Here is a 26044-nt window from a genome sequence, read left to right as displayed (position 1 = left end):
GGGAGCCAGTAGCTGTTGTGCCTCCAGCAAGACGTCATGGGAAAGTGATTCCACATTTTGGACTCAAACTGATGTCGATTAAAACAAAGTTATAACACTTGGTTTTGTGAATGTGCAGGGAAACAGGTGAGAGGAGAAATTGTTATCATGGTTGGCAGTACTTAACAGCTTCCTCTGAAAATGTTCATACCTAATTCTCAGCAATTCCACATCTGAGAATTTATCATATGAAAATGATTAAGGTTGCTTTCAAAGGTTTAGCTTTAAGAATATTTAACACACAGTTGTTTATAATAGCAAAATACTAGACACTGCCTAAATATCCACCAGTAGGGGGTTTGTTAAATAAACGATCACACGTATTGTAATATTATGTGGCCATTAAAATAAATATTTTTATGAAAAACTAAGTGGAAACAGATTACAACACTGTGTTCATATTGCTCCTATTTTATTTAAATATATGAACATGTATCTTTAAGAACACGCACACATACAAGTCTACATCAGCATCTTAATCATTTTATCAGAGTGCTGGGGTGATGGCTAATATTTATTTATTTTCAAATTAATTTACACTGATTATGATTAAGAAAAGAGTTGTTTAATTTTGTTTTATAAAGGGTAAGGCAGCCTGACACTCGGTTGCTATATGCAGACCTCAAAATGAAGGATTTGGTCATGAAACATAACAGGAGTAGAGTAGTCAGGGCTTGGCACGTGCTGGACTCAGGGAAAGCTGGAAGTAAAGTGGACAATTGAGCCTGTGAGCCTGGGAAAGAAGCAATGAGATGAAAGTGGGGACGTCAGAGGAAGGGGCTGTTTTGTGTGGAGCATTGGGTGTTGATCATGTTGAGTTTGTTGTGTGAAGAGAGATCCAGGTGCAAATGTCTAACACGTTGGTATGGCCGTCAGAGACCAACCCTGGCCTGGTTGGAAAAACAGAAAGGGGATGTCACAAAGCAGCTAAAATAAGACTGTCTCCAAGTGTGTTTGGTGTTAGGAGTATAAACTTACTGATACTGGTGACACTTTCCACGGACAATTGGTAAAAACCATTGGTGACCTGGGAAAGAATTTCTGGCTGTTGTTCTGATGACTTAAGTGTAGAATTAGCCAGAGCCAGGTTTTCTTTGTGTTGCCTTTTACCTGCTTTCCTCACTGGAGTTTGAAGCTCACAGTCCTGTGGTCGTGAGCAGCCCTTGGTGCCCCTGCATATCTTGGCCATTTACACAGTCTACAAATGTCCCAATTTGCACAGATGGATCAGTTTCAGTGGAGCTGATAGCATAGGAATATATACACATTCTCACAGACACAGTTCTTGCCTGTGTCCAGAGATATGCGGATCTACGTATGAGAAGTACAGGCACACCTGGTTTTATTGTGCTTCACACATAGTGCATTTTTTGCATGTTGAATGTTTGTGGCATCCCTGCATCAGGAAAGTCCATTGGTGGCATTTTTTCCTACAGTATTTGCTCACTTTGTGTCTCTGAAAGCACCTTCTCCCTGAGTGTGGAGTGTAGGCAAAAACAAGCTTTTTATTGAAAAGAGAGAAGAAGGTGATAGGGGGTGGGGTATTGTCATCTTAATTCATAGAAATGGGTGGCAATTTCCTGGATTGTCAAGCCTCTTCTCTGCCCTTGTATAGGAGTCTGGGTCTGAAGCTGAGGGAACCTGGGGTGGGGTGCAGGCCCAGGGATCTTATTATTAGAATGAGATGTAGGGCTAGGTCTTTCGTTCCTGTTATACAAAGACAGCTGGAGAGCACAGTTAGTTTTGTTTTCTGCAGGTTTACCTGGAGGGAGGAAATTGTTAGAAATTGTGGACTTCTTTGCTTCCTTGCCCAGGACAGGTGTCCTTGTGTTTTGGGGATTTTTAGGGACCCTTGGGTTATTCTTCTTGGTGACAGTAATACTATTGTACACCTGGTAGACTACAGTATAGTGTAAATGTAACTTTGATACGCACAGAGAAACAAAAAAAATTCTTGTGACTCACTCTATTTTGTGATATTTACTTTACTGAGGTGGTCTGGAACCAAATCTGCAATATCTTCAAGGTCTGCCTGTACACAGAACACATGAGCCGTATATATATATATACGCACTAGGGCCTGCCTATATGCAGAGAATGGTCCACTACGTTATATAAATTAGGGTTTAACATAAGGTACAAAATGGTTACAAAGATAATAAAATGAGCTAAACCCACTTTTCTTACATTTAATCTGTATACATTCATTTTGAGATGCCATTATTGATTTCACAGATTAAGTTTGAAACTTTGGCAGTATTCAAATGAGAGAATATGTAAAGTTCCCAGCCTATTATCAGTGCTCAGAAAGATTTCTTTTTTCTCTGTTTAAAGCCAAGAGTTTTTAAAATTTACTGAATTAATTTACAAATGATTGAAAGCATGTCTCACATTCCTCATCAAGTCCAGATTCCTAAATAGAGACAAAATCCTTTCTTGGGAAGCTCATTGGTAAATAAATAAATAAAGCCATTTTCTGCATACATTTTTGAATGCATACAACTGAAAGCCAGTTTTTACAATGCAGTTTCATTCCTGACTAGCATTTTACCTGCATTAGATTGATTCTTTGATCTTATTGTTAATGCACTTCAGTTTCTCTCTGCTTTGGTTTTCATGATACTTGACAGGTATCTTTCCCAAGGAGCAATTGTGTTAATTGGTAAAATGCCTTTTGAACTGCTCAGATGAATGGTCCCATATAAATAGCAAACGTTATTTGTGCTTTGTTGTCGACCTTATTATGTGTATTTTGTCTACTGGTTACCGCCCATGAGACACTGAGAACTGCATTTTACAATTTTAAGATGCTTCCTTTCAAGACAGAACATAATTATAATATTTAACATATGAATGTGGTTTAGTTTCTCTACCACCATAATTCCTCTTAAATAGTAAAACTCAGAAAATGAATCCTTGTTTATATATAACACTTCTGACTTGACTTATTGACATTTCTGTAAAATTATCTACATAATTCTTAAGGTCAAAACACCCAGACACTAGGAATAAAGCTAATTTAAACACCTACTTCTTATGGACCACTTAGGAGACTGCGGGCTTTTCACTGCCAGTAGGTTGATTCTGTTATTTTTAACTCTTCTTTGGACCAGAGTCTCAACCAGGGGACATTTGTCAATGTCTGACAGTTCTGGTTGCCACAATGTGGGGGTGTTTCTGACATCTAATGAGTAGAGTCCAGAGATACTGCTAAACATCCTACAATATACCGGACAGGCCCCCACGCCCCCATAGTAAATTATCTGGTCCAAAGTGTCAACAGTGCCATGGTTGAGAAACATAAAAGACTACACTGTATATAATGGTTTTAAAATTCATCTTTGACAACGGTGTTTCTCCTAGATTTGTTGCATATTAATTCTTGATCCCTCCTGGATCTCTTTACAGGTTGGCATTGTGGGAAGAACAGGAGCTGGAAAAAGTTCCCTCATCTCTGCCCTTCTTAGATTGGCAGAACCCAAAGGTCTAACTTGGATTGATAATATCTCCTCAGCCAATATTGGACTTCATGATTTAAGGAAGAAAATATCAGTTATACCTCAGGTATGCACGTCAGAGCATTCTCACATTTTCTTTTTATAAGGGCACCTAAGTTTAATTGCTTTTGATTTGTTTCCCTTGAATGAAAGAGTTGATCCTTTTCCCCCAGTAGAGCATAATTTTAACAGCAGGTATTTTCACCAGATATTTTTTATCAGATTACAGGGTTTGTTTGTGTGTTCATTCATTTGTTTTGTGTGTGAGTGTGAATTAATAACTTACCTCAATGGGTTTCTGAGCTCAAACTTCCCTAGGTGCTACAGTTTTATCCACCAATAATCACATAATTCTGAAGACAAAAAGACAAATGGTTTGTTTAGCACTCGGGAGGCTTCTATATGGAAACATAAATTTTAAGTGTCTTAATGATGGACTTTTGCTGTAGGAAATAAAGCTACCTTTTCAAAGCTGTTCATCTCCAGAGTGGGCTTTCTGTGAAACTTTGGGGCTTTGAGAGTTATAGGATGTATAGATGCTTTGGAGACACTTTTAGAATTCAACCATTAGTAAATGATTTTAACCAGGGAGGCAGTGCAGAATACTGAGGAAGAACACGGGACTCGGAATTCCATCTCTGTGCACCTCAGTTTTCTCTCCCTTACAAGGCAGCTAATAGTGCAACCCCTCGAGCTGTTATGAGGACTAAATAGGTCCGCGTGTGTGGAGTGCTTCACGTAGATCCAGTACGTGGTTGCTGTGATGGTGGAGCATTGAATTGACCATCTCTTCCTGGGCTCTGATTCTGTTCTCCTTTGTTCTTTTTCTTAAAGAAGTATGACTTTCAGGGAGTGTTTTGGAGATTGGATTATATGCACAGTAGAAGCTCCTGTCATTCCTTCTGGTTCATCCACTCAACATAAACTGAAAGAATATTTATTGAAAAATTACTTTCTCCAGTTAAATAGCCAAGGGCAACATAGGCCCGGTGCCCACAGGCCTGGGGCCTCACATCTTCCATCCTGCTCTCTGCTTTGACAGACTTACTGATTTTGTTTTGTTTTAATTTGGGTTTTCTTTTTCTTGTTTTTGTTTGTTTGTTTTTATACTCTACAATCATCTGGCCATCAAGGGAATGTGAGGGGAAAAAAACGCTATTGAGATGAGAATCAGAGAGAGGAGAGGAGAGAAAAAGAGCTAGGCAAATGTGCTTCCTGGAATGTGGGTATGATGTACCCTGAAATGCCTGTTTATTAGTGTCAACTTTAAAAAAATGCACAACGTGAGAGTTGCGAGTTAAGTTTTATTTGGGGCAAAATTAGGACTGCAGCCCGGGAGACAGCATCCCAGATAGCTCTGAAAAATTGTTCCAAAGAGGCAGGGGGGAAGCTCAGTATTTATGTGGTTTGGTGAAAGGGAAAAACATGCAATCAAGCACGTATTGTTTACAGAAGGTTACTGCTAGTCACAAGGAGCAGTCGTCACCATGAAGGATTTTAGTGTTTTTCTAGATATGAGGCGATGCAAGAATCGGGCCCATAAAGTTGGCTCCTGAAAATATATAACTATCTAATGACCTGTTCTGCCAGTTTTTCCCAGAGCACAGAGCGCCTCATTTCAGCTCTCCACCCTGAACACCTTTCAGGGGGCGCTGACAGTCAGCAGCTACAGCAGCACAAGATTTAACCTTTGTAGAGGGAGATGGCACACGCCAATGGCAAGTGCCAATTGTAGTTGACATTAGGAAGCATATAGGACATGGCACCCAAAGGGAAGGAGGATGTGGACTTGTGTCTTACGACTGAGTACAGCTGTTGCTACCCACCCCTGGCCTTTAAAATAACTGGAATTACTCTAAGTACATTTGACATCAAGATAATCATTTCAGATCACAATGAGATACCACTTCACACCCCTCAGTATGTCTACTATTGGGGAAAAAAAAACTAGAATTGGTGAGGATGTAGGAGAAATTGGAATCTTTGTCCATTGTTGGTAGGAATGTTAAATGGTACAGTCATTGTGGAAAACAGGATAGAGCTTCCTCAAAAAAGTTAAAAATAGAATTATTGTATGATCTAGCAATTCAGCTTTAGGGTATAAACCCAAAAGAATTGACAGCTGGGTCTTGAAGAGATACCTGTACATGCATGTTCATAGCAGCATCAATTACAATAGCAAAAGTGTAGAAGCAACCCAAAGGCCCACTGACAGATGAATGAATTACCAAAATGCAGTACATATATATACACAATGGAATATTATTCAGCCTTAAAAAGGAAGGAAATTCTGACACATGCGACAACACAGATGAACCTTGTGCTAAGTGAAATAAGCCAGTCATGAAGCACAAACATTGGGTTGGCCAAAAAGTTTATTTGGGTTTTACTATAAGATATGGAAAACCCAAACAAACTTTTTAGCCAACCCTATACTATATGATTCTACTTACAAGAAGTATATAGTTATTAAATTCATGGAGGCAGGAAGTAGAATGGTGGTTTCCAGGAACTGGGGGTACTGGGGAGTGGGGAGCTGTTGTTTAATGAGTACAGAGTTTCAGTTTTGTAGGGTGAAAGGAGTTCTGTGGCTGGATGGTGATGATGGCTGTACAACAATGCATTTAATACCACTGAACTGTGCACTTAAAAATGGATGTGGTAATAAATTTTATGTTATGTGTATTTTACCACAATTTAAAACAAAAAAAATTTTTAAGATAATTTCTTTCAGGAAAAATGGGAAGGAATTTTCAGCACATACAATCCTTATATTTGAAGATTCCCTCTGGCTATTAAATTCATGACTTAGTGATTACAATAGAAAAAAAGTGAGTTTAAATTCCAATTTTTAAGTTTTGATTGTACCCATTCCTGACATGGCCAATTGAGACTAGTTAGCAGAAGTAACGAGCGTCTCTATAAAGTCCTTTCATATCCTTGGATGAAAGGAACTAGCAAAGTACCCTGTGTTCCCTTTAATGCGTCTTAATAAGAAAAGGTTGTTTATTATGCACATAAAAGAACTCTATAAACAATGTTGGATGATTCTTGGCTCTGCCCGGGACATCTTGGAAGCACATCTGAGCAAAGGCTACACATACCTTGACATCACCAGGTTTAGGTTCTGTTCCATCGGTTTCTGCTCTACTTTTGAGCCTGCTCTATGTACACACTTAGTGTGCTTACAAAACAATGCTAAGTTGTATCCTTGTAGATAAAGATCACCAACCATTGTAAACAGAATGTTTATTTTTTCACTTTATACGACTTTGTCTCCAAGGTTCAATGTTGGTTCATTCAAGAGAGAGTGTTTTTTGTAAAGGGTAGCATGAAATCATTCAGGAGGCAGCCAGGCAGCCAGACAGAGTGTACACTGAGTGTCAACATGGTGCACATTTTTATTCCTGCTCTGCCTCATGCGACTGTGGGGCCTTGATGAGGTCAGTCGGCTTCCAAGCTTCAGTGTCCTCATCCTTAAACCAGGTTGGAGGTATAAGTGCCGCACAGATTTGTTGTGAGGCTGTAACTGGATGAGAAAATGTTTGTGTCCCATGCCTCGTCCTTGGGAATGCTAGGTCAGCAGTAATTATTATTATTCTTAAGAACTGGGGCACTGGCCTTTCAGGGACTATTTCTACTTAAGGAAAAAAGTAGCATGTTCTGGACCGGCTTTGCTCTTTAATTTCTGTTCATGTTTTTGTGGTCTTTGGTGATTTTCTTTACAGTTATTGCTAATAACATAAACCACATTGTTTATATAAATTTAAAGAGTAAAGAAAAACAGACAAAAAACCACAATAAGAGTTTTTGGGAAAGGTGTAACAGAAATATATGTAACATTTTCTACCAGAAACAAGAGGAGAGAACATCACCTTTGTGTTCTTTTGATTTCTGGCTCCCCTCCCACCAACTTCTTTCCTGACCACCACCCTGCACCACCATTTGTACTTTTCAGTCCCCCACAAGGACCTCTAGCATTTTTCTCAGCCCTCCCCACGTTCTCAACTATTTTCTTTCTCTCCTTGAGGACAGGGCTTGTGTCTCTCATTTTTATTGTTCTAGTGCTTGTTGCAGGCCCTGACAAGTTACACAAGTATTAATAATAATTCCTAACATTTGCAGAATCCTTAACAAATTTTAGCCTCTTTCCCTACCATCTCCCCCTTAATCCTCACAATTCTCTCGTTATCCTCATCTGACACATTTAAAAACTGAGGCACTGTGAGCGTAACCCACCTCTCAAGTAAGCGGCAGAGCCCAGATTCAAATTTAATTTAAGCAGATTCGCAGCTCCAGACCCTGAGCCGCTAATCACTCTGCTGGGAACTTCAGAACGCTGTTGACTATGGTGCACAGTAGAACTGCTTCGTATCGTGATTTCGGGTCCACACACACACACGCACATGCACGCGAACAAAAGTTTCACAAAACAATGTTACTCTTACTCTGTGTTCTGCACTCTGATATTTTCTATAATATCCATTCTATTCTAGTTCATATAAAAGACAAAATGATGGTCATGGGGCACAAAGTTGATTTCATGATCCATCGGCTACACCTGCAGTTTGGCAAACCCCACCCCTCACTGTCCCCTGTTGGGCTGGGCTCCTGGTCCGTGTTAGCATCACACCAGGAGCTTCCGTTTCTCCCAGCAGCCCTGCAAGGTGAGCCCCATTTTCCAGCAAGGCAACTGAGGCTTCAGGAAATTAATAACTGACCCTGAGTCTAATAGCTAATGAGTGTTAGAATCAGAACTTAGAACTGTCTGACTCCAAATTTAACTTTTTTTCAATATATGTTGTTGAGGTGAATGATGTTCTCATTAGCTATTTTCCCTATTTTTTTCGACCACCCAACTTAAAAGAATTCCCCAAACCATAACAAAAGTGAGTAAGTATAGAGCAAACCCAGAAGACATTTCTTCTAGTGTTATGTGCCTCATTTGAAAGACAATATCAATTTAGAAACGGGTTTATTCACTTATATGTTATGGGCTAATAAGTGTCAGGAAAAGATACTCAAAATCTTATCCCTCCCCAGCCAAGAGCGCTTTCTCTTTACAATGTCTTGCTGGCTGCAGAGGTGGAGAAAGACTGTTACTGTGGTTACTTGAAGTTACTTCTCTAAGTGCAGAAAGCTTACATCCCTCTTCCCCATGAACGAGTAGGAAACAGTGATACTTGTGTCTCAACACCCTGGTTTAGGGAACCTAGGAAGCTGGGAGCAGACCCTGCAGAGGGGGAGCCCAGTGCTGTTTCTTTGAGTTGCCCCGCTTAGGTGGGCCAGGCCCCCCTCATCTTTCCTGGCTCCCTGTGATCCTGGGAGCAGCAGCGAGCTTCCGGGGTGGTCTCTCTCTCTCTCCCAGGCTCATACCCTTCACTACTGACCCCACCATGAGCAGGTCAGAATTGAGGGAGATGTGATAGCATCAAGGATCTGGGTAGGAACCAGAGGCAGGGGAGTGGTGACATAGACCATCAGTCCTGGAGTCCTGGGGGGAACTTTCAAAAACAAACACTATAGTCTTAAGAAGGCACTTCCCACACCTGAGCTAGTATGAAGGCTGTTGAAAAAAACCAGGGTCCGCTGAGTCTCAAGAGGTGGAGGAGGCCCGTGGTCCCGCTGTGTAGCCGCCCATCGACCCCACATCCCCCACTGTGGCCACCACATCTGAGGCCATGGGGGCTGACGCCAGGGACAAAAATGCCGCCAAAGCAGCTGATGATGAACTGACGTAGGAAGACCGCCAGGGGTGTGGCACTGAGGAGCTGGTGTGGGGGCAGCTGCAGGGCTTCTCCTGGTGGCCAGGCCACATTGTGTCTTGGTGGATGACGGGCCAGAGCTGAGCAGCAGAAGGAATCCGTTGGGTCACGGGTTTCAGAGACGGCAAGTTCTCAGTGGTGTGTGTGGAGAAGCTGATGCCGCTGAGCTCCTTCTACAGTGCGTTGCACCAGGCCACCTACAACGAGCAGCCCACGTACTGCAAGGCTGTCTACGAAGTCCTGCAGGTGGGCAGCAGCCGAGCGGGATGCTGTTCCCGGTGTGCCATGGCAACGAGAGCGGCACTGCCCAGGCCATCCAGGTGCAGAACAGATGATCGACTGGGCCCTGGGAGGGTTCCAGCCCTCTGGCCTCAAGGGCCTGGAGCCACTAGAAGACACGAAGAACCGCTACAAAGAAGTTTACACAGACACGTGGGTTGATCCCGAGGCATTTTGGTGGCTTCTCTTGTTGTGGAGCACAGGCTCTAGGCTCACAGGCTTCAGTAGTTGCAGCTCACAGGCTTTAGAGCAAAGGCTCAATAGTTGTGGCACATGGGCTTAGTTGCTCCTCTGGGGGCCTCTTGCCTTCTGAGATGGCTCACATTGTCTGTGGACTGTGTTTCTCTCTAAATAAATCCACTTCTTACCTATCGTTTCGTTTCTCACTGAATTCTTTCAAGACAAGGCAAGAACCTTAAATTCGCCAGGAACATAGAGGCCCCAAAATATGGCGTGGTTATTTTTTATGGGCTGAGTAATTTCATAGGCTAATGAGCAGGACAGTTATTCCAACTATTTTGGGGAAGGGGTGGAGATCTCCAGCAATTGGGCCACTGCCCACTTTTTGACCTTTTATGGTTGACCTCAGAACTGTCATGGAGCTGGTGGGTGTGTCATTTAGCATATGCTAATATATTACAATGAGTGTATAATGAGGCTCAAGGCACACTGGAAGTCGAATATTCTCCATCTTGGACCTAGTTGGTTCTAACCAGTTTTTGTCATGTCCTATGGCTATGTCATCTTTTAAAGGTTGTGCCCTGCCCTCTTCCCTCCTGTTTCAGTATGAGGGGTCTTCATTCCCAATTTCTCACATTATCTGATTTAGGGCTCCTTGTGGTGGGATCAGAAAAAATCCAGAGTTCAGGCAAGTGACGGTTCAAACCCCACGTGGAACAAATAAAAAAACATACAAAACATAAAAAAAGAAGGCACTCCTCAATTTGTGTTCAGAATTTCAGGAATAAGCAAAAAAATGAACACTTCCTAGGTAATTTCTTTAAACAGAACAGGTAGCTGAAGCATATCCATCCTTTGTGCTCAGGAGCTTAAGTAGTTATGTATGTTCCCCAGAAAGAACACTAAGGTGAGATTATATTCAGGGAGTAGCTTGCTTATCTGAAAGGATCTGGGAAAAATGGATTTTAAAACTTCTTTGTATGATTCTCTACACCTAGAACACCTTATCCTGTTGGCACAAAGAAGATGTTTCCAGTTGAAGAGGGGTTCCATGCAAATTCAGTATTAATGATTACAGCCCAAGGGTTTGCACAGATAAACAGACTTTATCTTTATCATCATTAAACAGATTCATTTTTTATAGTTTTCTTTTTATTTTTATTTTTTGGTTTTGTTTTTGCTTTCAATCAAAGCAAAAGCTAGGTATTTTTTAAACATCCCAGTCTGCTCTTTTGGTATTTCCACTCCCTGCGTTTTCTTTAGTAGGTTGAAGGTGAACCAGAGCTGTCTCTTTAAGACGCCTCTCTGGTTACCTGGTTTTCTTTCCCTTTTTTTCTTGTTGAGAACAAAACTCAAAGAGAGAGGAGGTGGCTGTGCTATTGCTAGTAAAGAAATACAACTGGATTCTAGCCTAATGTAGTCAGCCATTGTTTCTGACACTGAAGTCTTCATTAAATCCCGTGGAACTGCTCTCTGGAGCCCCTGAAAGGGGACTTAATGGGACTTACTGTTTGCCAATAAAGAAAAAAGAATTTCTTTTCTTTTGAATATGGATGATAATCGGTTCATTCAGAGGCTACAGGAATTTTTTTAAAAAGAAGGAAACCAAGATTTAAAGCTGCTTCAGGTGATTCACTCATTCTTGAAGCAGAGATACTAGCTACCCCTAAATAAGGTCCCCAGATTAGAAATGAGAACATAGCTCTTTGGACTAGAGGAAACAGAAGTAGTAGCTACTCTTGAGGAAAGATATATTTTAGTAGAGGACAGTTTCCTGGTGTAGGACTTAAACGATTAGGGCAAAGTGTCATGCTTTATCTGCTTCCTTTGTAACCACATGTATGGTTTTTGCCTTGATCCCAGGTTGTTTTAAGCATCTGAAAATTAGTGAGTAGAGTTTCTTTTTAAGATGAGAGTCTTGTCTTCCAGTAGCCTATTCAAAAGGTCTAGTAAGACTGCACTTTCCAGTCTTACAGTTGCGTTGAGGGATTATCACTGAATGCTCTGATTCAGAGTGGCCATTTTTGGGTCACATGCATAATATGAATTTGTGTTCTGTTAATAACAAAAGAAAAAATTACTACTGCATATAGCACAAAGGATTAAATTTTAAAAGTGTGAACTTTAAACCATGATGAAAAGCAGCTTTGAAACTAATGCTCCATTTAAAATATTACATTGAATAAGAGCATTTGTTTTCCTGAGTCTGCTGTGCCAGCTAACTCTTATTAAATGGGTTTAATTGTGTACCTTCAGAAAAATATACTTTGGCCAATAAATTTAGTGTATATTTACATGAAGATTGTGTGTCCTATCAGAAATTTTTACACTGAAGTGTCCTCTAGTTAAACATTTGTACAACACTTATTTAGAAGATTAGTTTATTAACGTCATTGCTTGGAGGTGGATACTTGAAATAGTATTTATCAGAAATAATAATTTGACCCTTATCTGCCCTTGCAGTGCGTGTCTACTGTGAGCACGTTTGTTACCTTTTGAAGATAATATAATGGTCTCTTATTTGGCAAGTGGATGAAAGTAGAATGAGTAGAAACCAAAATGAACATCAACATAAAACACAACGACATGTTAAAACACACATTGTTCACAATCACCTGCTGGCTTCTGTTTTAATAAAGTATTCTTTTTATTCAAAAAGTTTTAATAAAACATTCTTTTCATTAAAAAAGTTTTCATTAACATTTTACTGATTTTGAAATATATATTTGGCATGTCATAACGGAGAAATATTCTTATTTACTAAACTATATGTTCTTCCATTTAGTACTGCCAAATAAACACATGTACTTGTCCAATATACCCCTTTAGACTGACAGTAGAGACTTAAGTGGGGACCCTTATTGCAGTGTGAAATGTTTAAACCTAAACTTTTTTTTTTCTTTTTATGACACTCAGCAGTGTTTGGTGATAATTAGCAGAACCTCCTTAAGGCCTGCAGAGTGTCTGAGGGCTCTGATTAATGTTCAGCCTGAAGCAGCTGCAGGCGCTGGTCAGGGGCTCAGAAGTGAGGGACTCCTCTCTGCAAAAAATCCCATTTTAGTCCCTTAGTCTCTGTCAAGCTTCATCTGCTTCAAGGAGTTTCCTAAAGAGAAAAAGGTGAGGGAAGCAACAATAGAGAGAGACCCTGATTATGAAATCGGTGAGTGAACTTTAAATGGGGTCCCTGTGCCTGTTCTCTTGAACCCCAGAAACTGCCGCTCCCAATTGTGCTAATCATTGCTTAAAAAAGGAAGAAATGTCCACCTTTTGAAAACAAAGCAATTTAATTTTTTCCATAGATTAGCTCAGGTAATGCCTCTCTAGGTATACTTTGAAAACCAGGAGGACACTTTATCAAACCCTAGACCTCTCATGGGGTGTGAATTTGCTGTGAATTTGCTCTTTGAGAGGAAGCTGAAAGAAAAAATGTTCAGGTAACATCAGCAATGATGGGCAAAGAAACGTTCTTGTCATTATAAGCAGAGACCCTACCTCACTTCTCCCAGTTGGGCTCAAAGCCATTTCCTTAACCTGGCCTCTTTCAGGCCCTTTATCGCCTCAAAAATGAGTCCTCAAGGAGTCTCTCATTTTGGGCCCCAGAGTAGAATCCTGCACATGATTTAGAGCCTTGGAGAGAAGGTGGAGGAGAGTCAGAGGAGAGAGAGGAATAGTGGGGACCAGCCTCGGCTCGCCTGGCCACATCCTTTGTGTAAACCTCATTCATGGAAACAGCTAAAGGGTGAGAAATTGCCTGGCGTGTTGGAATATTAGAGTTGATCATTACAAAAAGTAAGATGTTTTTATCAAAATCTGGAGTAGAACGATGGTTATTCCCTTGACCAGGAACTCTTACCATTGCTTAGATGGCTGTTTAGTCTTTGATGCTAAATTCAGTAGTTTTAAGAGAAGCCTTTAATTTGAGTCTCTGGATTTTTCAGTTCAACTCACTAATCATTTTGAAACATCATATGACCAGTGATTTTCAGTGCTTTTGGGTATCAGCCACTTAATCAACTTTGTGCAAATGACATTCCCTGTATAATATATTTTTAATTTTGGATTTTGCTTAGGGGTACATCTTTTTTGGTGGTACGCCATGTGTCTTCTGCATTCATTTCTCTCTCACCAGACTTAAACTAAGACAATAGGGAAAGAAGATACTGGAGGTTGTCTGAGTATCAATCTTCTTCATGAGCAGAGAAAAGAAATGTCTGTAGGCTTTTGTGAAGTAAGGAGGAGCAGTCCAGCCCCCAGGCCAGGTGGGATTGGAGGCTGGTGATTCCCTTGAGCACTTTCCAGGCACGTGTGGGAGAGTCAGATTTCCTCTTGTTCCCACATGTGAGCATCCCCTTGTTCTACCCCCTTCACTGAAAGGAGCCAATTGGGCTCTTCTCTGATAACCTTGTGGCCTGGGTTACTAGAACCTTCCAGAAGGAAACTTAAATGGCCTACATGAGCTTATGTACAAGATTCTCTCTTGCAACCCAAAAAGGTGTATATTTCCAGAGTAATTTACTTGGGGCTCCTCCTTAAGTGGATGAATAGGAAGAGCTGTTTAAATTAAAATAATGTTACATGATGCAGGTCACAGTGGGTTTCAGGTTATCCTGGCCTTGTAGTTAGTAATGATGTTCTGTGAGGCATGTAATCCACCAGGATTACACAGGTGAGAGCACGTGGGGATCAGCTGATGCAGAACCAGAGGTGATCTGTTCGTGAACAGAGGTGCCGCAGGCCCAGTAGTTGACATTCTCTTTGCACATGAGGAGATGTTCCATTCACACATGGGGAGCGATTCCAGATCCCAAAAGACTGTTTTACCAACAGAGAAAATAGCCTACTTCAGTGCAAATGTGAAAATAATTAACAGTTTTGCTTTGAGGCACAAACCTCAACTAATCACACTGTTGGTATTTCCCAGTATCACACCAGGATTGATCATTTATCCGGCTCTCTTGATGTAAAGTTCCTTAAATAATTATAGTCTCTCTCGCTGTCTCTCTCTCTCTCTTTTTTTTTTTTTTTTTTTTTTTTTGATTAAGAAGGTATTACCAGGAAGGCATTTTTAAAAATTCAAATCTTTTTCTGTTTTTCAGTGTTTTCCTTAAGACAACACACTTTAGCACTTTGTTACTGTTCAGTGGTCTGGAACATATTTTCAAGCACACTTTGTACAATAGAAAATTATTTTAGAAATACTGTTTTGTAAACAGGCATTTGCAACCTTATTATTGATGATTACAGTGAATTTTGAATTTTCATATTTTAATTCTGTTCTGTAAGCTTTGGAATAAAATGAAAAGAGGCTACAGTAATAACATTCCCTATTTTGCACTATTTAGGAAACTGTTTTATTCACTGGAACAGTGAGGAAAAATCTGGATCCCTTTAAGGAGCATATGGATGAGGAACTGTGGAATGCCTTAGAAGAGGTAACTTATTCAATGTAATTAACTTATCCGCATCAGTGTATGTGTATGTACACATATATTTAATCCTAACTCAGAATTCCCCTTTCTCAGGATTGGACTCCATCAGGAGCACAATTCAGGATCACATTCATAGAAGTGCTCCAGCATTTAGGATACCATGAAAACATTGCCCACTCACACTTGATGTTTTGTTATTTGACGTTGTAATTCTGTGTGCTTACTTATTGGCCATCACTCATCAATCTGTTAATCTCTTAATCTGAAGTCTATTGACTCTTTGTTCTTTAACTTCAAGCATAGCCCAAGTTTGGTTCTTGTTCTGTCATGTTTCTCCCTAACAAATATTCACTGAACTGAACCCTACCACCTAATGTACGTTTAGATTATCTTTGGCAGTTAAAAGTTGGTTGTTTTTGAAATCTTATGATTACTATTTTATGAAGTTAGATTAATATAAACACCACCTATACCCATAGTCTTGAGGAAATAAGATATTATGCTATGTCCTGTTTTTCATGAATTTTCATTTACTGTAAGATATTTATGACATTGAAGAAAATGCACTTGGCTGGTCCATTATTTATAGGATTAAACTAGGGAAAGAACCATCACCAGAATAGGCTCCAGGATTACTAATGTATGAGGTGCAGTTTGCCATTGTTTGAATTCATATATTTTTAAGCTTTTAGGCCTTCCAAAATGGTAAAGTGCTGATAAGATTATATGTTTAGAGAACCATACTTCCTGCAATAATTTTTTTTAGAGTTTCCCTTTAGCATACCAACTCCTATGCAAAATGTACTGTGGGAAACTTGACTCAACCTTGAAGATCCTTTTAACTTTTCTGTTTAAACCACATTGGGAGAAATAGCTTCATTTTTTGAGAGACTTCCTTAATTAATCCCTAGGTGGGGTTTCTGGTGGATGTCATGTGGCAGGGATGGGAGACACTGAGATCTTTCTGTCCTGAGTTGACTCTACCATCTTTCTCAGTGAATGCTGATTGGAATGAGCTCTCCCCATCACCTTGCTGGACACGTAAGATATGTAAGAAGTCCTGAGGACTTCAAAGCTCTAATGTCTAAGAGGCTTGTCTACTTTAGTAGTGATTTGTTTAGGAAAATGTCACTTTTTCTCTATCCACAGGTACAACTTAAAGAAGCCATCGAAAGTCTTCCTGGTAAAATGAATACTGAATTAGCAGAATCAGGATCGAACTTGAGTGTTGGACAGAGACAGCTGGTGTGCCTTGCCAGGGCTATTCTCAGGAAAAATCAGATATTAATTATTGGTAAAACCACAGCACACGTGGATCCAAGGTATGGAGCTGAGGTTCATGAAACCCGTAATCTGAATTTTAAATGTGGTAAATGGAAAACAATTAGTGATGCTGAGAAATGTTTCTAAGTGCTCTCTTTGCCCCAAAGAATCTCTTACTAATATTAATTCCAAAGAATAAAGGAAGAAATCAAAACATTTTACATGGTGTTAATGTTGTTATGAGGCATCCTAAGAGAGCTAGATTCCTAAATCCAGCTCCTAATAGTTTCAAGCAATTTCCAGGGAAGATTATTTTCCATTGTTTTATAAAAAACAGTACATCTCTAAGTAAACTTTTTATACTTAGTTTTTTAGGAGAAGATTGTGTTTTAAAAAACATTATAAAAATATCATTGTATATTTTTACATCTTGAGCCTACTTTTCCTGTCTTTACTGAACTAAATCAAATTCTTTGATTCCAGAACTGATAAGTTAATACAGACAAAAATCCATGAGAAATTTGCCCAGTGCACTGTGCTGACCATCACACACAGGTTGAGCACTGTTATTGACAGCGACAGGATAATGGTAAGACCCTCCCCTGTGGAATTTCAATTGTTTCCATTTATGTTCAATTTTTCAACTCATCCTTCCTTGTAAAACTTGATAGTAACCTCCAATAAGTTAATTTTCTCTTGTTTCTCCTCTCATTGCTGACAATAATTCAGGTACTTGAATAATTCAGAATGTGCTATTAAATAATATATCCAGTCATTTCATGTTGAAAGTTTATTTGAATTGTCATTTTTTAAAAGGTGGTCACCATGAAAATTTTTCAAATCTGCTTTATGGCTTCATATTTCAGAGACATAGAACATGGTCATTTTCACTGTGTCAAAGTTGTTTCAGTATTTTTGGATTCCCTTAATCAAAAAGTTAGCCTTTCATTTAGACTGCCAGGAGGTTTGTTGGCTAAGGTTGCAGAATTTTTCAGCTGTTGCTGCCAAAGGGGAGTGCATGAGAAGAAAGGACCTATGGAGAAAAACAAAATATTGCAACAGAAAGGATTTAGTATAGGAAATTTGTTACATAGGAATTGAAGGGCTAGAAAAATGAAACACTGGGGTAATAATTTTAGCAGGCAGTTACCATGTTCTAAGACAGATCTTCAGACCTTCGTACTCAGAAGAGAGGCCTGATAGGGTCAGTACTCAGACTTTCAAGGAGAGGTCACTGCCCAGTTGCTGGCCATATTTGTGAGGGAGCACGATGAGGCCAGTTCACCACGTGCTGATAGAAGCTGGGAGCTGAGGTGATGCTGCAGGAGCAGCTGAAACCGTGTAGAACATTAGCTCTGATTCCCACCTTTGGTCTCCCTCTAGTGCCCCCTACTGACAGAACCTAACAAAGGAGACTTGACAAAGAGCCTCTGAAATGTGATTTGCAGAGACTAGCCTCTGCATCACAGATGAGAGTGTAGAAAGAGAGGTAGATTAGGGGCTGAGAGACAACAGACAAACAACTAGCAAGTCTCTTATACAATAGATCCAGGCACATGCAGTAGGCTCTAAGCTTTGGCTTCTGGGCATCCATCTAGTGTTTTCCTTCCAGGTTTGATTGGCTCTTTCTTCCTTAGTAATTTAATATTTCCTTCCTTAGCTTTATTTCCTTCCTTCCTCCCTCCCTTCCTTTTCTCTCTGTTTTTCCTCTTTGTCGTTTCCTTCTGTTGTTTTCTGAACTTCCATAAATGTTAGGATGTGGCTTTATAAAATGATAAGGAGGGGCTTCCTAGGTGGTGCAGTGGTTAAGAATCCACCTGCCAATGCAGGGGACATGGATTTGATCCTTGCTACAGGAAGATCCCACATGCCGTGGAGCAACTAAGCCCATGAGCCACAACTATTGAGCCTGCGCTTTAGAGCCCCTGAGCCACAACTATTGAGCCCATGTGCTGCAACTACTGAAGCCCACGCCCCTAGAGCCTGTGCTCCACCACAAGAGAAGCCACAGCAATGAGGAGCCCGCGCACCACAACGAAGAGTAGCCCCCACTCACCGCAGCTAAAAGAAAGCCCGCGCACAGCAAAAAGACCCAACACAGCCCCCCCCCCAAAAAAAAAAGAAAGAAAAAGAAAAATGATAAGGAAATCATCTCTCAAAAGAAAAGCCTTTGGCTGCAAATAATCCCAAAGGAAGGTATTTTAGGGTTAACCCCTAGCCTGTGACAATGAGCTTATTTCACTCATCTTATGGATGGTAACTATTGTCAGGAGACACCACAGTATCCAGTGATGCTGATTAATGATGAAATAAATAAAGAAGGCCTTCATAATGCATAAGAGGCAACAGGTGGAGTTAGTTGTGATTTTGATGGTCCATACTAAACAGGTAATACTCAGTAATGAGTGGTCAGTGATACCCAAACTTCCTTATGTCCAAGGACAATGGAACTGTCTCTTTCAACTTCTTGGGCAGTTTCTGGAATATCACCTCCCACCCTACTTCACATGCATTGTCAGATGCGATCATCATTGGGGCACTGAGAAGATACCAGCCTGTCAGCATTGAAGCAGTGCCTGTAGCCTCACTCCCCCAAGTTGTACGTGTGCAGGAGTGAGCTCTGAGGAGGCAGATGACAGGAGTGGGGCATCCCCAACACAGGGATGCTCTAGGCTCCAATCAGTGTGTCTGGTCACCTGGACTAGAACATTACAGTAGGAAGCAGGCCCCACTTGCCGACTTTCATGAGTGAGCAGGTGACATTCCAAGAGTGCAGGACAGTGACTCTTAAATTCCAGAAATGTTGCTTAGTATGGAGCATCCTTATCCCTCGTTTTGTGTTTCTGAATGCTAATTCGAAAAAGAAACTTTTATTTCTACTTTTTACCTGTACTTTTGTTATTCTTACCTCTTAGCATTGTATCTCTCAGACTGTTCCCAAAAGCACCCTTCTTCCACAATAAATGAATGATGCTGTGAAATTTACCTGTTTCAAAATCTTTGTCAGGCTTTAGAGGCAGCAGCACAAAGATGGCTTGGTCTCCAGCTTAGTTAGGGGTCCATTCAAATAAATGCTTTTCTCCTAAACGTACCCTGGAGATTTATTTTTGGTTTTTGGTGTTACAGCATTGATGGTAGCAGTTTCCTTTTATTATCTAATTCTTAGAAATACTGTCACCTTGGAATATGTGATCAATTAGGGAAACAGTGAGGAAGGACAGAATTTGACAGACTTGTGAGCTGGTCACTTCTAAGTCTTACCCCTCAGCACTTGATCCACAGATGTGAAGACCTATATCCCTTTAACCAATCAGCTTTGTTGCCATTATCAAAATATGTCCTTTTGTTTAATGCTTTACTTACCAGTATCTCCTGGTAAACTTCTATAACCTCATATTTTTCTCTCTTGGTCAGTGTCTTTGAATAAATCCTTAACATGGTTTCACAAAGCAATTTACAGCCCAGCCCCTCCCCACCTTTCTAGCTTTGTCCCACTCTGCTCCCCCTCTTTCCTTTATAGCTAAAACCATGTTGGTGGTCTTTCCGTTCTCCAAATGCATTGTTGACTCTCTCTCACAATTGTGCCCTCTCTCGACTGTTGGTGACTTAGACTAAGGTGCTGGCAGTGGAAACGGTGAGGTGGTTGGATTGGGGTAGATAAAGAAGTGGAGCCAAGGAGACTGTGTGATGGATTGAACGTGGGATCTGAGGGAAGAGAGAGGAGTTGATGATGGTTTCTGGGTGTGGGGCCTGAGCATCTTGGTAAATGGGGAAGATGGAGGGAGAAGGGAAATTCAAGGGTCCTCTTTGGAATCTGTCACATTTGCGATGACTGACCTTGTTTTCCGTGATGAACCTTGCCCCTGACTGTGGAGCTGCCCTTCCCACTCCTATGGTTGGGAGACCTTCAGTTTAGTGCTCCCTGGCCAAGAGTGCATCAGTGATATCACAGAGAGGTCCCACCGGCAGATGTAAACTTGGCCACTTGTTTACATCTTGGTCCGAGCTGGTTGCTGTTGCTGACTCCTTTGGTAGGAACGGCAGGATTAGACCTCAGGGGACCCAAGACAGGCATCCCCTAGCTTCAGAGTTGGGCAATTGTCCTCTGTGCTCACACCCCAGGTGTAAAACTTATATTTTTTTCTAGAGCTTCTGATTAGCTGTTGACTTTCAATTCAGCAAAAACACCACAAAATGTTTTCTCAAACCTTTGATTTTTGAGGTAATTTTTTTTCTTGCTTTCTTTAGAAATACAGGCGTGTTTGTTTTTTTTGCATTTCACAGATACTGTGAAGTGCAATACTTCACAATACTTTTTTTTAAAAAAACAAACTGAAGATTTGTCACAACCTTTTTATCGGCACGGTTTTTCCAAAAGCATTTGTTCACTCCATGTCTCTGTGTCACATTTTGGTGATTCTCACAAAATTTCAAACTTTTTCACTATCATTACATTTGTTATGGTGATCTGTGATCAGTGATCTTTGATGTAACTACTATGATTTGCTAAAGGCTCTGGTGATGGTTAGTATTTTTTAGCAATAAATTATTTTTAAATTAAGGTCTGTACATTATTTTTTCAATGTGATTTTATTGCACACTTGATAGGCTATAATATCAAGCGTAAACATAACTTCCATACGCTCTGGGAAACCAGAAAATGTGTGCGACTCACTTTATTGCGATATTCACTTTATTCCGGTGTTCTGGAACGGAACCTGCAATATCTCCGAGGGATGCCTGTATGTGTTTCCTTTAAAGAAAGCAAATGATTGTCTTGAAAGCTTTAAGGACAAAAAGACAAGTCAATCTGCTGCAAAACCTAATGCTCAAGAGGGCGGGCGGCCAGCCTCAGGGAGTGACTGGGGAAGTGACAGATGCTGATGAAGGGATAACCAACAGTGAGAAGAATGATTTTATTATTTTAAACCTTTATTTCAAGACCTAAGAAAGGATTTTGGGTTAATACTTGCCATATTATCCAGTCTCTGAGAAAATCACAGGCACCCATTTTACCAATGAGGGACCCACTTTCCTGGGTTGGATAACTGTCCCTGGGTCACCTGGGATCCAGAAACAGAGATCTGACACTTAGGTCTTCCCCTCCCCACACTACTATCACTAAGCAGGATCTCCCTTTATTGCTCGTCGCCATATTGAAAGCTGTTCCCAGCATCTCTTTCCTGTCGTCAGGCTTCTCCTCCATCCTGTCCTGTCCGCACCTCTCCCTGCAGCCACCCCATGACCACTGACGGCTTCCTGCCAGTGAAAATGGATCCACTTATTTTGCAGTGGGTCCATTAATTTTTATGTCCAGGACAGATACCTGTAATATCAGCAGATACACAGGCCTGATAAACACATCTTCACTGAGTTTATGTGACTAACTAATCCAGTATAATGTATTTTTCCTTAATTTACTAAAAAGTGACAAGCAAATCTAAGTTGGCAGTCCTGGAGAGAGCCTAGGGTTGAAGAATTGTTATCACACCAGCTTGAATGTGTGATTTAGTTTATAGTTTATCTTGGGTTGCAGGAAGAGTGGGGACACAGGGAGATTACAGGAGCCTTTTCTTATAGATATGAAGGATGTTAAAATAAAAATTAAAAATTATACCTAGTTTTCTGTACATAAAGAGAATTTGGAGTTGCTTTATGTTTATCTGTTCTGAAGCTTTGATCAAACCAGTAAATGTAAAGGCTAAGTTGGTAAAATTCTCTTCTTGGCCTTTTTTCAGTCTGCGTCCTAGTGAAGCTCTTGTAGCCCCTCATATGAGCCTTGGCTGCACTGCACTCCTGCTCCTTTCAACTCCCCCTCCTCTCTGACTATCCTTTTTCTTCTTAGTCTTTTCCAATATCTGGCAATAAATGAGTTTCAGGCCTCCATCCTCAACCCGGGTTTGTCTCTTTCTGATTTTTCTCTCACTTCCTCTTGCCCATAGTCATCAACCTGGGGCATGTGGTCCTGCAAGCCCACATCCCTAATCCTGTCATCCCTGTATCCCACTGCCTTAGCTGTTCCCATACCAGCTATACTTGTCTTCCCTGGATCTCACCATATAGTCTTGCCAAACTATACCTTTGGGCGCTCACCCAATGATGCCCTGAATTTAGTTTCTTTTGTGTTTATCTTTCAACCAGCGTGTAGTGTGTGCCGTTACCTGTCATGTACAATGCCAGGGCCCTGAGATGCAAAGTGAATAAGTGAATAAAACACATAACCCTTTCCTTACGGAGCTGCCAGGCTCGCCTCCAGCCCTCTGGGCCCATGTTGTTCCCTGTGTCTGGAATGAGCATTGTCCACCCACCCACCCCCGTTTCTGCATGTTCAAGTCTATCCATTCTTCAAGGTCCAGTTCACTGCCTTCTCTTCTCTTTGAAGCTCATCCTCACAATCTCTGGCCAGAAGTCATCTGTTCTGTTACTAATTTCCTCTTTGTGCTTTTTTGCTTGCGTTGTAGAAACCTGAGGATTTTCTTCTCTCTCTCCTTTTGTAGGCTCCCTGAAGGCAGGGGCTGTGAATTACTTGTGTTTTCTTCTTCCACAGCATCCATCATGATGCCATCAATGCAGTTAAATATGCAATAAATGTTTACTGAATAAATTCAGAAATTAATGAACTTATACTTAAGTTTTCCACAAATGTGTTTTGACCATGTGTTTGTTACTCTTTTTTTATAATTGAAGTATAGTTGATTTATAATATAATATTGTGTTAGTTTCAGGTGTACATCAAAGTGATTGTTATATGTATATATTTTTTCAGAATATTTTCCATTATAGGTTATTACAGGATATTGGATATAGTTCCCTGTGTCATACAGTAAATCCTTTTTGCTTATTTATTTTATGTGTAATAGTTTGTATGTTGATTCCATAGTCCTAGTTTTTACACCCCCTCCTTTTCCCTTTTGGTAACCACAAGTTTGTTTTCTATTTCTGCAAGTCTGTTTCTGTTTTGTATATAGATTCATTTGTATTATTTTTTAGATTCCACATATAAATGATATCATATTTGTCTCTGTATAACTTCACTTAGTATGATATTCTCTAGGTCCATCCATATTGGTGCAAATGATGCAAATGACAATATTTCATCCTTTTTATGGTTTGAGTAATATTCCATTGTATGACTGTACCACATCTTCTTAAACCAATCATCTGCTGATGGGCACTTGGGTTGGTTCCATGTCTTGGCTGTTGTAAATAATGCTGCTATGAACATTGGGGTGCATTATCTTTTTTTTTACATATTTTTATGAGACTGTAGCTTTTAAAAATATATTTATTTTATTGGCTGCATTGGGGCTTCATTGCTGCTCACGGGCTTTCTCTATTTACAGATAGCGGGGGCTACTGTTCGTTGCGTTGCAAGAGTGTCTCATTTCGGTGGCTTCTCTTGTTGCGGAGCATAGGCTCTAGGCATGTGAGCTTCAGTGGTTGTGGCACACAGGCTCAACAGTTGTGGCTCGCAGGCTCTAGAGCGCAGGCTCAGTATTTGCAGCACATGGGCTTAGTTGCTCTGAGGCATGTGGGATCTTCCCAGACCAGGGATTGAACCTGTGTCCCTTGCATTGGCAGACAGACACTTAACCACTGTGCCACCAGGGAAGACCTGCATTATCTTTTTGAATTAGGATTTTCGTCTTTTCTGAATATATGTCCAGGAGTGGGATTGCTGGATCATATGGTAGGACTATTTTCAGTTTTTTAAGGAACCTCTGTACTTTTTTCCATAGTGGATATACCAATTTACATTCCCAATAACAGTGTAGGAGGGTTCCCTTTTCTCAACATCCCCTCCAGAATTTATTACATATAGACTTTTTGATGATGGCCATTCTGAAAGTGTGATGCTTCATTTTGGTTTTGATTAGCATTTCTCTAATAATTAGTGATATTGAGCATCTTTTAATGTGCCTATTGGCCCTGAATGTCTCCTTTAGAGAAGTGTCTGTTTAGGTCTTCTGCCCGTTTTCTGATTGGGTTGTTTGTTTTTTTGATATTGAGTTGTATATGCTGTTTGTGTATTTTGGATATTAACCCCCTGTCAGTCGCATCATTTATAAATATTTTATCCTGTTCCATAGGTTGTCTTTTTGTTTTGGTAGTGGTTTTCTTTGCTGTGCAAAAGCTTTTAAGTTTGATTAGGTCCCATTTGTTTATTTTTGCTTTTATTTCTTTTGCCTTGAGAGACTGACCTAAGAAAATATTGCTACAATTTATGTCTGAGAATGTTTTGCCTATATGCTCTTCTAGGAGTTTTATGCTGTCATGTCTTTTTTAAAAATTAAATTAAATTGTATTATTATTATTATTAGGCTGCACCACACTTCCTGGGGGATCTTAGTTCCCTGACCAAGAATTGAACCCATGTCCCCTGTAATGGAAGCGGGGAGTTTAGGGAATTCCTGTCATGTCTTAAATTTAGGTCTTTAAACCATTTGAGGTTTATTTTTGTACACGGTGTGAGGGAGTGTTCTGATTTCATTGATTTCCATGTAGCTATCCAGCTTTCCCAGTACCTTTTGCTAAAGAGACTGTCTTTTCTCCATTATATATTCTTGCTCACTCTCATAGATTGTAGGGGTGTGGAGACCTGTGCTTTAAAATTGCATTTTTTCTTCTTCTTCAACATCAGGAGGAGTAGTTATGTTCTATCATGCTATGCTTAAGTAAAATTACGCATTCAGGGCGTCTAAATCGTCATGCCAGGTTACAGAGCATTTAAATTATTATGTGGATGTGACAGATTCAATTATTCTTGAGCTCTTTTGAGAAAGCTGTCCTTAGCAATGATTCACAGTAGTAAACAAAAGATTAACAGGAAAATGGCCTTTATGAAACAATACATATTTCTAATTAAATATCATGGGACAGAATTAACTGTAATACCTAAATGTGGAGAAAAAACCTGTGTCCTGCTTAGAGTTTCAGCGTATTCTCTTAAGATACATTTACTCTAACCATGACCTAAATGAAGAACTAAGAACTACTTAACATCTGAACTGTTTTTATAGCTGTCATTTGAGCCAATTGTTTCAGAGTGTTTTTTCCCTCCAAAACCGTTAAGCAAAGCCACTAATAAGTAGAAAGGCAGAGTTGAGAGCTCCTTCCTCTCCCTTTAATTTCCAATTTGTGGACATATCAATGTGCAGTAAAAGGGCTAAAAGGCAGGCAGCTGAAGAAAGAAAAAGAAGCAAAGAAAGATAATTTGTGAAAACAGATTCAGATCCTTGGCAATTCAGATTGGGCCGCCCCTGTGTGCTGTGTAGGCCATGATCGCTAGAATTGGAAGCTCAATTTCTTACTTGTTTCTTTAGTCTTATCCAAAGAGAAAATCGGATTTATAGAGATTTCCTCTGTGCAGAGCAATTATGCTATAGCTGCTTAAGTAGCAGCTCTTTTTGCTAGGCTTTCACTCTCGGAAAAATAAACTACAACCAAAGCCAACTCCAAGAAGTGTCTTAACCTCTTGGACAAGGGATTCTGCCCCTCTTAGCAGCTGACATAATCCAGGACCCTAAAGAAATTCTGGAATCATTTACTATTTTCCCAAATATTGCTCAGTTTCTGTCAAACCAACTAGATA

At 40.2% G+C, this 26044-nt stretch overlaps 1 protein-coding gene across 3 annotated transcripts in view; it reads left to right on the top strand.

The window, feature by feature from the left end:
• Nucleotides 1-26044, top strand: part of LOC130835846 (ATP-binding cassette sub-family C member 4-like) — a 154527-nt gene that overhangs the window by 108858 nt on the left and 19625 nt on the right. The window contains exons 26-29 of one of the 3 annotated variants that reach the window (XM_057707710.1): nt 3448-3603; nt 15103-15192; nt 16339-16511; nt 16936-17041. In XM_057707710.1, coding sequence (XP_057563693.1) covers nt 3448-3603; nt 15103-15192; nt 16339-16511; nt 16936-17041 — 525 coding nt within the window. Of the gene's footprint in view, nt 1-3447; nt 3604-15102; nt 15193-16100; nt 16240-16338; nt 16512-16935; nt 17042-26044 lie in introns of those variants that run through there. The other 2 variants (XM_057707711.1, XM_057707712.1) reach the window with 2 other exon arrangements.

Source organism: Hippopotamus amphibius, chromosome 14 (genome assembly GCF_030028045.1).
Source record: "Hippopotamus amphibius kiboko isolate mHipAmp2 chromosome 14, mHipAmp2.hap2, whole genome shotgun sequence".
Lineage (NCBI taxonomy): Eukaryota > Metazoa > Chordata > Mammalia > Artiodactyla > Hippopotamidae > Hippopotamus > Hippopotamus amphibius.
Note: the sequence above shows the minus strand (reverse complement) of the source record. Positions and strands in the feature narration are given on the sequence as shown.